Source organism: Colletotrichum graminicola, assembly GCF_000149035.1.
Source record: "Colletotrichum graminicola M1.001 genomic scaffold supercont1.6, whole genome shotgun sequence".
NCBI lineage: Eukaryota > Fungi > Ascomycota > Sordariomycetes > Glomerellales > Glomerellaceae > Colletotrichum > Colletotrichum graminicola.
Window position 1 is genome coordinate 999718 of NW_007361010.1, and position 14216 is coordinate 1013933.

The following is a 14216-nucleotide window of genomic DNA, read 5'->3' on the forward strand; positions in this document are numbered from 1 at the left end:
CTTCCCAGTCTCTCCGTGCGCCATCTCTATGTGTGCGAGTTTCCTTTTTCTGTCTGGAACCAACGGCCAGACTCGATGCTGAACACACGAAACTGAAAACGAGATAAATAAAAAATCGTCCGGAGCCAAAGGAGCAATAGCCCAATCGCTAACTCGTGCCGAAATCCATGTCTGGAAATGGATGAAGTAAAAGAGAAGAAAAAAAAAATGGAAAAAGAAAAAGTTCCAGACCCATTCCGAAACCGTTATCATAGCCATGCCGCCCTCTAAGTAACACCGTGTCGAAGGAAACGTAACTCCAGTCGTAATGAGAGCTTTAGCTCATAAGATACCGTCTCACATAATGGCGCTCGCGTTCATGGCCGGTTGGCTAATGGTCATCGGCATGCTGAGCGTCTGCAAGCTGTTGAATGACTGGGCCATGCCGTTGGACGTCGGCGGCGTCGAGCCGTTGGCGACGCCGTTGAGCGAGGCGGTAACGTAGGCGTTCTCGGAGTTGGGCGAGGCCTCCCCGAGGGAACCAAGCTGGTCCTCACCAGAGTACTCCTCCTCCTCCTCGCCGGAGAAGTTAAGAGTAGTCTCGCCGTTCTCGCCACGGTCATGAGTACGCTTGTGTCTGCAAGAAAAACATCCCAGTCAGTCCATGTTGCTGTGAGAAGAGGATTGCTTCGCCCCCAATCTAGCGGCTGCGTAATGATGGTGGTAGTGCTGTGGCGCGGCGGTTTGGACGTTGATCATCGCTTGGGGTCTCTCTCGCTCCACATTACAATCTTCTTGACAAAGGAAATGACAAAGGAAATGAGATGAAGGAAAATTGGGGCATACTGTGCTAGGTTGTCTGATCTGGAGAATGCCTTGCTACAATAAGGGCAGATGTAGGGTCTTTCTTGTGTATGTGTTCTCACGTGTCTGGAGGTTTGGTCAGATTTCAGGCAGGTCGTTTTGGTTGGTGACAAATGAAATGTTAGATCTGAATCTTACCGCTTGAGGTGCTCGAGACGCTTAAAGAGGCGGCCACACGTGGGGATGGGGCAGGAGTGGGACTTTTGGGGGTAGGGTCCAAGTTCCATGACAGTCGCGGAGCGGGCTCTACGAACGACGCCGTTGGGGCCCTGCATACCAGGACGCGGAACACCATTCATAGAACCATCACCAGACATGTCATCGTGTTGGAGGTGGTAGTCTTGCTGCTGGAGGGACATGGGGTTGAGAGCGGGGCTGCCCTCGACAGTGGACAGCGGAGTGCCGTGCCGGGACAGGTCCAGCATCTCCTTGTGCTGCTGGCTTACCATGGACATGGCGGAGCTACTGTAGGCAAGGCCGGGTGGGGAGTTGTCCGCAGACTCGTCGCCTTCAGCAACAGGACCGACTGATGCAGAGACCGACCGCCGGAGATCCGATGGTCTGTGCTGCGCCTGTGCTTGAGCGGTGGCAGCGGCGATGGCGGACATTCCAGGCGGGATGGACGAACGGCGCCTTCTCTGCTTGTAGGTGGGGGATCCTTCAATCACCGAGTAGACGTTGTTGGAACCGTAAGCTCTGGAGAACTGAGGGCCGGCGAGGTTGGAGGGGGGGAGCTGGATCATGCCGTTGAGGCCGTTGACGTTGCCGCCCATGTGGTCGGGGATAGCGGTGTACAGACCGGTCTCCTCGTTGGCGATGTAGGCGGGCTCGGCGGCCATGCCCAGAGCCTGCTGGGGCGGCGTGATGGGTTCGAAGGAGATTCCCCGGTTGCTGTAGTCCTCGTACTGAGAAGAGACGAAAGACGGGGCAGGGGAGTACTCGAGGCCGTAGGCAGGCATCGAGGCGTGTCTCTGGTGGCCCTGGGTGATGGGGACACCATTCTGGTTGTACTGAACACGGCTGTAGTCGGGCTCCCGCTTGACCATCTGCTGCGGGGGCATCTGGGGAGGCATGCCCATCGCCCCGTACGGCACCATGGCGTCCATTCCGTCAGACATGGGAGCAACCGACTGGGGGATCATCTGGGGAGGCGGCATGTTGTCCATGGGACGCATAATGGGGGAGGTGGACTGGGACTGGGAAAATGTCACCTGCTGAGCGTTGAAGGAGGACGAGTTGGCCTGCTGGGCCTTGGTGAGCTGCTCGTAGAGAGACTGAGACGAGTCGTACTGGAACGAGAGAGCAGGCTCGCTGACAGCGACGGTGGTGGCTTCCTGACCCATCTTCTCGCGCTTCAGATCCCGCTCAAGAGCGTCGAGGAAGAGCCTGTCGTGGGGGACGCTGTACCAGTAAAAGACCTTCTGCTTCTTTTGTGTGCGAATGCAGTTGTTCTTGTAGAGGAAGTCGAGGAAGGGGCTCTTGGGCTCCTCGAGCGAAGCGTCAGTTCCCGACTTCAAGTTTCTCAGGTCGGAGAAGATGCCCTCCTCGAACTTTTTGGAGTTCTTGACTGGCCGGCCGAAGGCCTGGAATCTGAAAGAAAGGCACCTGACGATGTCGGTTCCGGAGATGTGGAAGAGGTTGTTCCAGAGAACGCAGGAGACATATTCGCCTGTGGGGAGGAGGAATCTGCGAATGTACTGGTCGGGTTGCCAGTCGACAGGTGCAGAGATGAGGAAGTATTTGACTGTGCAATTGCGTCAGCTTAAAGGCCCTCCAAGCGTCCTCGTACCGTCGGTGCGCGACTTACGGTTGTCAACCTGTTGCAGAGCAACCTGAGCGTCATGGGGCAACGCCTGCTGGGCTTCGGTGCTGAGCATGAAGGTCTCTGGTTTTTGGGGGGCCATGCCCGCGGCGGCATGTTGTGAATACATCCTGGCTGATTGTGATCTAGGATGGAAATTGACGACGTGTCGGTCGCGTCTGACCGGATCGGAGAGAGACTGCGCGCGTCAATCGACTCGGCGGGATAGCGCGGTGATTGAGAGTCAAAGAAAATTTGGGTTATGCGAGACGAGGATCGCAAGTGGAAAGGCGCTGCCCTTTTTTGATGAGCCCGGATGAGGGGGTCGATGATTCTTTTTGAGTGTTACTTTTCAGATGTGAGTTCGAGTCCAGCCCGGAGGTAATAAATGCTTTGTGATGTTGGCACGATTGTTGACCAGCACGACCCAAGATCGACCTGTGGTGAATGGTGGACAATGTCCGACGCAGTTGGAAAACCGTCAAGGTGCTGCGAAAAGAGATTTGATGGATTGTTTATCGGCGGCCTTTCGGTCTCAGGATGGAACCTCTAGGTCGAATGGATTAAGGGTCGTCGAAGGAGAACGAATAGGTGCTTCAATGGCAAAACTGGTGGCAAAAGCTCGACGAAGAAACCCGCAGGAACCGATTGGCAACTAGACAAAAAGCTTGGGAAGTTTGCTGGCGCGATGGGATTCGCGATGATGGGCAAGCGTGCGACAGGCAGTGTCTGATGTGTCGTTGGGAGGGGATGATTTGCCTCGGGGGTGGTCAGTCCTGATGAGATGAGAAGAGACACGGGGTGGGAGGTATGTGCGGCTCCGACGAGGAGAGAAGGGGAAGAGGGAGTGGGAAGTGGAGAGGAAGAATAAAAAAAAGAGAGGATGGGAAGAAGAGAAGAGTCTTGTAAGAAGAGATATCAGGAGAGTTTAGGAAGGGGAGGATGGTCTGGGGGTTTAATGATTTTGGACGGGGTGGGAAAAGGGAGGAAGAAAGAGGGTCGGGTTCGCGGCGGGACAGGTTCAAGCAAGGAGAAGCGAGCAGCGGTGCGCGGGTGCGGGTGCGGGTGCTGGTGCTGGTGCGATGGTGGGTGGTGCCTTGGGTGGGAAGGGGAGGCGGAGAGTCGACTGACTATGTGGACGTACAGGAGTGGGAGTAAGACCAGCGGTAGCAGCGAGGTAGGTACACTACTAAGGTACGGTCGCAGCGCGCGTGGGCGTGTGCCGTGGCGGGAGTGAGAGCCAAAATGTGGCAGCGGATGGGCGAGCGAGGGCACAGAGGAACAAGTTGACCTGGGGGGGGGGGGGGCTGTGACCGACTGACTGAGTGACTGACGGACTAAGTGGATGATGGATGGACCACGGGCGACAGGTTAGGGGGGGGGGGGGGAGGAGGGTAAGGAAGGTACGAAGTAGGTAAATAGACGAGGGGGGAGGGGTTTAAGAAAAGAAAAGCAAGGGGGGGTGTGAGCGAAGGCGGGGACGACAAGGGTCAGGAAGAGCGAGAAAGACGAGGAAGGCAGTGTACCCTGCAGCTTGTACCTGACCTGGACCGAATTGGACTGGGCTGGCGGGGAAGGATACCTGGAAGAGAGATGGCGCCCATCCACACGTCCACACCTTCACACGCAAGCCAGGTTAGGTCGGGTAAGATGTAGTGTACCAAGTAGCGCGGGTGGTGGAGGACAAGAGAGCGAGAGAAAGAGAGCGGGCGAGTGGAAGTGGGCTAGTAGCAAGAACAGAACAGACGGAATGCGGTGGTGGGATGGAGACGGAGACCTGAACAGAGGGGCTTGGTTGGGATTGCAGAAGTGGGTAATCTAGGATTGGGCTGTAGGTAGTAGTGTAGTGGTGGCCTAGGGGGGGTATGGGTGTGAGTATATGTTGTAGTGGGTGTGGATGGAACGAGTGGATGGTATTGTGGAAGATGAAAGTTGGAGGGACTAGGGGGAGAGAAGTGGAAAGTGAAAGATGTGGAACTAGAAAGAGAGTGCGCGCGAGCAAGAGACAGGATAAAACAGGACAGGACAGATACACACGGCCGGGGGGGAAGGCACACGCGGGCCCAGGAGATGCGTTACTATAGCAAGAGCAAGGGAAGGGAAGGTACTTCCCATTATTACTTACCATTTTGCACGGAGAGGGACCACAACGAGAGCAATACATATTTTATACTCCGCACACAGTAGTATAATACCTACCTAGACAGTAAGAGACAACAATAACGACAACGGGTCTGAGTTTAGTAGGTAAGAGAGAGACTGAGACTGAAAGAGAGACAGAGAGAGAGAGAGATAGAGCTATCAGGGAGAGGAATAAGGTGCAGAGAGAGCGCTAGGAACTAAGCATAGTATCCTGTGTTTGTCTTTTCCTTGCCTCTATAGATAAAGTTCGCTTCTTCTGCTTCTTCTTATTATTCTTCTTGCCCTTCTTTTTTTCTTCCTCTTTTTTTTTTCTAACTAATTACGTTTCCAGTAACAGTGCCTGTTGTAGTGGTGGTGGTAGTGGTGGTGAGGTCAAATTGACGAACCAGGGAACTCGTGGTTCAGGCCTAAGAACCATCTGACAATTCCTGTTTTTTTTTTCCCCCTTCTCGCCTTCCTCGGTTTTAGATGTATGATGCACACAACCACAACAAATGCGATGTAGATTCTTGGATAGAAAAACCATCTCACCCAAGAGGGGGTAGTTGCTTAATCGATATCTCTTGATTCTCGATTGGCGACGACGACGATGACGACGAAGACGGCAGCCAACCACCACCATCACACACACTCACACACATACGGCTGGGCAGGGAGGCTGCAACTTGCAGACCGCAGACCAGTGAGCATGCCTAGGGCTCTCGGGCGCACGCGCGCGTGTGTACGTGCGCGTGTGCGAGATGAATGAAAAAATTGAAGGAATTGCTTGAAGCGTGGTCGTGGATGTGGACCAAGGTGGATTGCGGCCGCCCGGTGTAAGAGCCAGTGAATCCAGCCTCCCTCCCTCACTCTCTCTCACTCTCTCTGCGATGAATGATGCGATAGTGCTGCGCGGAACGGTATTTTGACATCTAGTTTACAAGTACCTAGGCTCCCCCCCCCCCACGGTGTCTTCTCCACTAGCCCCTATGCCTGACCCAGTATTCCCCTTCCTACTTAATTGTGTTCCTGTCCTAGTGTATCTGTATCCGTAGTATAGCGTACTATGTAGTGTACCTAGGTAGTATGCAGGGCATGCAGTACTGTCAAGGGGAGAAATCCAAGTGGAAGGGGCAGCAGAGCACAGCACAAGGGGGGAAGGACTAGAAAAAGGCAACTAACTGACTTGACTGAGGTGACAGAAGGGAAGGAAAGCGTGCGAAGGTACCGACCGGGGAGGGGGCGACAGGAGGGTTCTAGGGCGTGCTGTAGATCGCCGATTGGCCGGACATGGACCTAGCCTCCAAGAGGCGGCAGAGCAAAGGCAAGAGCTTAGTTCGCTACTTCCTTTTCCTACCTTCCCTTTTTTTTTCTTCCTTTTTTTTCCTTTTTTTTTTTACGTCCTCAACTGTGCTGTGTGCGTGTATCGTGTGTGTGGATGTGTGTGGATGTGTGTGTATAAACATGTCCACGTTTCTCTCCATCTCTTGTCAGAGAGTATGTTTCCCAATGCAAAAACCATAGTGCTCACTTGGCGTCCTTCTTTAGTGACAGGTTCCAGAGAAGACTCTTGACTAACGCCTTACCAAGAACAAAGTAATAAGAAAGCAAGGCGGTCCTCGCAGCTCAGCGTCGCCTTCGTGATAGGTTTTTCCCCTACCGCACGGGGCACTTGGGCGGAAAGTGTAAAGACAGGAGGGGAAGAGTTGAGCAGAGTTGGACGGGAGGTACCCTCATCTCTGCCCTGCACGCAAGCCGGAGACATGTATCGCCCGGTCCCTAGCCACCCACCCACACACCCCTTTTCCTTCTTTCTACACTAAGATCATGGATTGAGTTGAGTTGGCCCAGGATGGGGTAATGCATTGCAGAATGGCGCCACAGCACAACACAGCAGGGAGGCAAGCAACGGTTGCTGTAACCTACAGCATAGCATAGAGCGCCGGATAACGGATAAGCAGTCCGGGTAACAGGCCAGGCTTACCCTGGTAGGCTGTGTTCTCTCTCTCTCTCTCTCTCTTTGCCCCAGAGGCAAAGGCAAAGGCAAAGGCAAAGGCAGAGCACCGCGACGCAGAGCCCAGAGCCTCTCTCTCGATCGCTGACAGAGCGGACAGCGCAACACTGACCGGCTTTGGCAGCGACACTGACTGACACTGGCTCCCGCTCATACACAGCCCGCCCGCCGGTCCCTTGTCCGCGCCTGCGCTTCCATGCCCGGTTGTGGGAGACGAAGGAAGAGGTAACGGGGGAGGGACAGCGCTTTCGCGGACTCTGACCGCTGAGCCAAGTCAGTTAGACAGTCAGACAGTGTCTCTCGCATGGTCCCTCCTCACTGCGCTGCGGCGGACAGTGACTTCCACTCAATCGGGAACAGTCCCTGTGCGCTATGTTGCCCACCACAAGGCACTGTCATTGTCGTTGCCAACCTTGCTCTGCTCCTGTCAGGGTTTCCCCTCCCGAGAGGGTGCGGAACATGCGGACTTCGTCCAACAGAGGGGGGATGGATTGTTTACACCGCAGACGACTGCTCTTCCCTAGAGATGAAGGACGAGGACCACGACGACGAAGAAAGAAAGGGGGGGGGATCGGAATAAGAAACCCCCCGCCTCCTAAACGGTCGATTCGTTCTAGACTGGCGATGCGGTCATGACGGCATTGCTCTGGTTCCATGAGGGAACCGGGGGTGAGGGGACCTTTCCAAGCGATGAGCGACGGCGGCAATGCGCTTCTTTGTCTCACTCTCTTTTAATCTATCTGACAGAGCCTTGTCTTGGTCTTGCAGACCGTCTCTCCCCTTAGAAAAGAGGCGACTCAAGAGTCATGTTCCCGGCCGTCTTCAGAATCGAGAAACGGCTTTTGAGTGCTTGAACGACTGGGCCTTCCAATACATCGCATTCCTAGCTCCACCACCCATCTCGGAATTAATATGCGCTTTGCCTTCAAGCCTCCCCCCTCGAGAGATGTCTAGCAGCAGATCTACCGCATTCCCCCCCCCCCCCCCTCTCTCTCATCCACATCACCGACAGCCGCTACAAGTCACCACCACACCCATATGGCATACTAAACTATTCCCCTCCCCCCCTCCCCCCTCGTCCGTTAAAGTTGCCCAAAAGGTTAAAAAGACCGGCGGCGGACCCAATCTCGATAGTCCATGGGAATCTCATTTCCATCCAGGTGCAGATATGCCCATCACCGATTAAAGTGTGGGAAAACAAGAGGCACTTGCGCGTGCCAATTAATTCCGGCATGGCATGTCATGCCTCTCTCTCGTGACCCCTCCCCGATAGACCCCAACAAGACCCAATACATATATACGCTTAGTAATGTACAATGTACGCAATCTGAGGAATCGTGCCATCGGGCGTCCGGCCGGGTTGCCATCAATTGGCTCCATCTATCCAGTCCACACTAACATCCATCCACCCATGCCCGGGTGCGAAGAAAGAGGTGTACCGATAAACTTCGTCTTTTCCTCCTTCCTTTTTGCCAACAGGACGGAGCATGGATTCGCAATGCGAACGGGCTGCCGGGGGGTGGTGCCATTGCACGGAATCGAAGAAATACTGGGGAGTGGGCAGACAGGGGTGGGGGATGCAAAGTAGAGTGCGGGCGACACGGTCGTCGTGACCTTTTTTTTGTTTTTGCCTGTTCTCCTTCTTGTTCCCAAGGCCTTCCTCTGTCACGGGCCAATCGTACGAGGACGCGCAGTGCGAACACAGCATAGCTTGTCTCCGTCTGGTCGCTTTGTTTCTCTTGGCTTCCGCCTTCACCCCCTCCTGTTTAGTGTTTCGAGGATGTGATGCTCTCGATTTGCCGTCGCGATCCCGTTGTAGATGTTTGGCCACGGGGCGTCTGGCGGTTGATGAGACGTCCACTTGGTCGTCAGTCTCAGCGCGCTGATTGGGCGCGTCGCAGAGGGTGGGTTTCGGGCGTGCTGGTTCATGCCGCCGCAACCGTTGAGATGTCGGGGCAATAAAAAAAAGTCAATAAAAAAAAAGAGGAGGAAGGGAAGGGAGACCTGGTGATGGTTGCACTGGCTGAGATTACCTGCCAGCGAGCAATCGTACTATTATTACGTGTAGGGGTCAACAACGAAGAGGGGGCGGAAGAGACCCAAGCGTGTGCGCTTCATATCTACCTACACTGCTCTCTTGTTCTTCTACCTAGAAGCATGCCCATCAGCGGGAGACATGCTGGCTGCCGCCCTGCTGAGAGCTGCGAGCCCGTCGTCTGTGTGAGGCCCCTGTCATGGGTATCCCCGTATTGTCTTATCGACAAGGTCCGCGTGCGTCCTCATTCTCTGTTCCTGACTTGGGAAAGAGGGTTACACGGCACGCGACAAGGGTTGGAAAACAAAATCAAAAAAAGATTGGGGGAATGTTCATATCTGCCTGTGTTAAGGGCAGCAGCGAATGTGGCCCCGGGGATACAGTTACATTGACTCTTCGCCCCCCCCACCGCACCATATACCGTCCGCCGGTCAGAGCAGACCCCGCCTGCCTGATCACCACAGCCGGTCGGGTCTATTGAAGATACCTGATAAATCTTTTGATTCATGATCCAAGAGCCCTTGCGGTCGGTCCAGGGAGAATTCCGTCCCGCTCGTATCTCTTTTGCCATCTTTGTTTAGCATGTCGGCAAGCATGTCTGTACAACGAATCTAGAATTTGTCGGGAGACACATGGAGGTCTTTCCTTAAACGCAACGCGCGAATGTCAGCGAGGGCTTCATCGTCGTAGGCGACGGAGGTCATCTGACAAGGAAGCCACGGCACTCTTCTTTTTTTTTGTCCCCACTCACTGGAGGCGAGCGGGCTTACTAGTTTATGTATCCGTAGAGGTCAAGGCGTTGTCGAAACTCTGAGCGGTCGTCCTATCAGTATTTGACATGTCTCTACGCAAAACGGTAATATGACTTTGTAGCGAGACAAGTCATCGCATCTCGCGAACTCTCCCATTGTCTTCCGCGAACCGGGGCAAGCAAGGCCCTTGGAGCGGAGCCGTCCGACTCACAAGTCGTCTTTTCAGAACAAACCCCGGAGCCCTATGTTTCTGTCTTTGCGCGCTGCATTTGTGTTTCCCAAACATGAGCCAGCATACCAATTGGGGCAATGAGAAGCCAGGATGTGCGGGAGAAAAAAAATGAAGGAAAATGAGGGAAAGAAGGTTTAGGTGGGCTAACCGTAAAGAGAACTGGCAACGTGCGCGTACATAGTACTGCTGGCAGGCAGGTCATCGGTAATCACCAATAATCTCCACATGCAATATCGCTTGCTTCGGAGGGCCCAGCTCTACAGCGACTTCGCTCGGGGTGCAATGGGCTTCAATAGCTGACACATCGCTGCCATTATCTCGTAATATTGCCTTCTCCTGAGCAGCTGCAGACAACTACGGATGAAAACGTCGTAGCGGCGGGGACATACGACGACACCGACGACGACGACGAAGACGACGGCGACAACAACCGCGATGACGGCACACTGGTGAGATTTCGCTCGGTCCGAGCACCTCGTAGCTTGATGAGACAGGTCTGCCAACAGCTGTCGTTTGGGACATCAAGATGCAGCTCGGACGACGATGGCTGAATGCCACAGCCATGAGCTCCCAGCCAGTGTGACTTGCAGCAAGCAAGAGCGTTGAGGCTGCGGGGAGGGCGGACAGGATAGGATAGCGCACCGCGCCCTCTTGCGACGCCAGCCAGCAGCCATCGTCTCGCGGGTCCCTCGTCGAAGCCTGTGCAGCAGTGTGGCTCCCTGCCCAGGACCGGGTCGGATGTGCTCCCTTTCCTGACAAGCGTCGATTGCGCGACGACAGAGGGCGCTGAAGAAGTTCGGCCGGTCATCTCATTCCGAGGTTCGTATTGTGCCCCTGGACGAATGCAGAGCGCAACCTTCAATGTGACGCTGTTGCCATCAGCTGAGGGTCGAAATGCAGGTCCGAGGTTCCTGATGTCGGTGACAGCGTTCGCAAGTGTGATAGATCGGCAGGTTAACCCGGCCGAGGGCGGGGTGGTAACCCAGCAGATCTGCCAGCTGCCTCCAGCTCTGCTCGGGCTGCCTGTAGGTAATCTCGTCGAGCCCCGCCCATCTTTGTCGAGTTGACGACGGCCGTTGGAGCGAGCCGTTGGCGGCATGTGCTAAGCTCCAGACATTCTGCATTCCTCATCAAGACCTTAATCTTCTTCTTTACAGCCTTGTCGTGACGCGGAGGTGAGGCCGCAAACGTCCGTGTCTAAGTAGGCAGAGACAAAGGGGAGGGAGTGGCTTGACAGATCCAAGACAGTGAACGGCGCTATCCACGGGCGATGTAAGCCATCATCAGACTGCATTCAGGACGGCGCACCCTCCTCATCTCGGTCCATTCTCAGCGGGGTTTGGAGTACGGTATGAGAATTCCAGAGCCACGTGAGGAGGACACTCTGAGCATGTGGGCAGAGCTCACAACGACTGCTGTTCCATGTGTGCGCTGTGCAGTTGTCGCTCGCTGGGACTGAGGGGAATCCGAAAGAGCCACATCCATCCAGGATCCAAGTCGGAAAGGAGAATGACGCCAAAAAGGAAGCCGGTGCCACGACGCCAAGCCAATACGCGATTGGCTGTGCCTTCTGCACGAAATGGAATCCTTTCCCGGTGCTGCCTTGAGCCTTAGGCCAACATCACTACACTCAATTCAATGCTCGGCAAAAGGGCAGGTGCGGCAGTACGTACCCTGCCTGCCGCCTACCTACATCAGGTAGCTCACATGGAAAATGCGTGTCGCTGCCGCATGTTCCTCTGCTCGAACCTTGCAAATTGTGAAACAAGCCTGGCGCATTGCTTCAGAAAATAGCTTGGACAGCTAGCTTTTCGCGTCAGTCCACTTCCAGCCATCCTTTTCTGCCATGGGTGCAGTGCAGTGCAGCCACCCTCGCATCCGCTACTCCCACACCCCTCCTTCTCGCGTGCACATCTCTAGGTATAGTAGGAACGCTTTGCTTTCCTCGAGTCACGAACTTACATGCCTACCTACCATAGGTAGTATAGTGTCGTGCCGTGCCAGGCCTGACTGGCTGGCTGGCTGCACTAGGTATACAGCTCGACACGAGATGACTTGCTGCCGCGTGCTTTCGCCTGTACTATTGGGGGACAGAGTGAAGTTTGACAAAAACAAGCAATATCTTGCGGTTTCCGCGGGACCATTGGATGGCCTCACACATATTGAGTTGGCCAACGACAGTCTTTCCTGATGGCCTCCATCAACCTGCAGGCCACGTCTCGCCGGCCACTGGCGCTCGGCTTCTCGTCGACTTTCATGCAGAGCATTGTACACCTCGATACTGGCCCATGGGTTTTGTTTCTTCTGCACGCGCTGCATCGGTTACCCATATCAGCGCTTGCTTGCAATCGTTGAACTGGCCCGGCCGGCATCTGAGCGATGTCGTCAATCGGGCCGCCTGAGTCGCGTATTGCCGTCTTACTGACTAAGACCCCGTTATCGGTCGTATGGAGATCTCGGGGTCATGTGGCAATGCCGTTTTGGCTCTTGGCCATCCGATCCGGGCAGGTCTTCGACCTTACCGTTACGTTGCACTTAGCACTTTACGGATTACCGCCTTCAACTACTACTATGCGGTGCTGCTATGATCAAGACCGAGTTGGCTCTTCGGGTATTATTCGCAATCGTAGTCCGCATGGGACCACCAAAAACAAGAGTGCGGCAACGTCGTACTCGTTAGTTGCTTTATGCCGGCTCGGTACTACTGATTCGGCAGATCGGCGGCCCATCGCGATGGAACGAGTACTAAAAAAAAAAGAACAAGAAGAAGAAAACGCCGCGGTCAAATTGGACCATGGATGAGGGTTCGTGACCCCGAGACCCATGGAGCAGAATAACGACACGGCGTCAAAATGAATGGGGACTACGGCCGCACCTCGGACAGCACTGTGTCTCCATGCAAGGTACGGGATCCCAAGCATCAGGCTGCAAAAGGCGCGCACAAGACGGCAAATCGGCGTTTTACGGTGCGTAGGGATTCGAGAGCGGGACATTCTGCACCCATGGCCGATGGACCGTGGTTATGTCTGTTTGATCATCCCCTAAGAATGCGACGCACGCTACCCCGAGCTTTCTGAAACCCCAAACCAGCAACTGCCAGCTGCAAGTCGCCTGCCTCGAGGCCTCGGGGGCCGCGAGGCCCAACACCTCGCCCCGCCCAGGATGCGGTGCGGTTCGCTATCATGGTCGACGTGGGCGGTAATGATGATGGTGCTGGTGGTGGTTGCAGCATGCCCAGGCAAGGCAAGCAAGCCCACACTAGGCCCGAGTCAAGGTCCGGGCCCAGATTCAGATTTAGAGGGAAGGCGACGACCAGCTATCCCGCCTCGACAGATCGTCCCGTTACCATGGCCGTGTTCAGTGCGCACCGTCAGGCTGTGAGAGTTCAAGTTGACCGCTGTCTAACTTATGCTTACCGCACGGCCGGGCAGTACTATATCCACTTGTCTGGGAAGTGCTTTTCTGTCATATAATGCCCATAGCGAAGACCTAACAAGTACGGATACTGTCAAGTTGATGGAACGGAGTCCGCGGCTCGGGCTCCGGGGCTTCAGCTCAAATACCTAGCAAGCAACGAGGGCGGAGATGTGTCCTCAAAAGGAATGTGCCCCGTAAGCCTGAATGTCACGATAGCATCTGCGGAGCCCCTCCTTAATCTTAGATGTTTACCACCCGCTTCTGCGTTCTCGCAGCTAGCGGTAAACAATAGAGGGGCATCGGGAGGCTCTAGAATATTGGGCGACGATCACCCTCCTCCTGGCAGGCGCATCCTGTCCCGGCACGGGTACATCGTGAGACTTGTGCTGAGGAGACTGCAGTGGTCGTGGGACTGGATAAGTCAGGTTGAGCAGGGATGGATGTGTCGCCTATCGCCGTCGACGCAAGGGAGGGCCAGTGCCTGGAGCTGAGCCAACAGGTCCGTTCACGTGAGTGTTTACGAATCAGCTCGAGGTGCTGAGGCCATCGATGCCTGCTGCTATTTTTGAGCCCAGAAGTGGATAACGGGACCTCATCACATGGATTGGACCATTCCAACACCCCAAAACACGTGCGTCCCCAAGTGCTCGTACGTACAATAGGTAGGTGGTTGCCAGCGATTCAGACTCGCTGCACCACGCGGCCAGTGGCGACGTTAATGTCCATATTTTCCGAGATGGCATCGCGGGTTCAGATGTCAAGCGTAACGCCTGAGGACCGCCGTCATCATGGGCTCGTCCCCGCCAAACAAACCCGCTGGCGGGGCGCCTCTCTTGCCTTGGTGGAGCAGCACTAGCAGCAACATCTATCCGTTGAGGAAAGAGTGGTGATCAAGTCTAGACCCCTCGACGCACGCCGGGATGCCTGTCAGCTTGGTGCCAATTCGTCATGACGTGGGGGCCTGGTTGACCAGTGAGCAAGCCAGACAGTCAGGCACGCTG

The 14216-nt window shown here is 55.1% G+C and overlaps 1 protein-coding gene across 1 annotated transcript; it reads right to left on the reverse strand.

The window, feature by feature from the left end:
• Positions 1–336: 336 nt before the first annotated feature.
• GLRG_02328 (STE like transcription factor) lies at positions 337–2774 on the reverse strand (the record flags this gene model as incomplete). The annotated part of the gene is made up of 4 exons (XM_008092986.1): positions 337–616; positions 826–909; positions 982–2587; positions 2651–2774. 4 exons carry the CDS (start codon positions 2772–2774, stop codon positions 337–339), a joined length of 2094 nt encoding a protein of 697 aa, XP_008091177.1.
• Positions 2775–14216: the final 11442 nt, after the last annotated feature.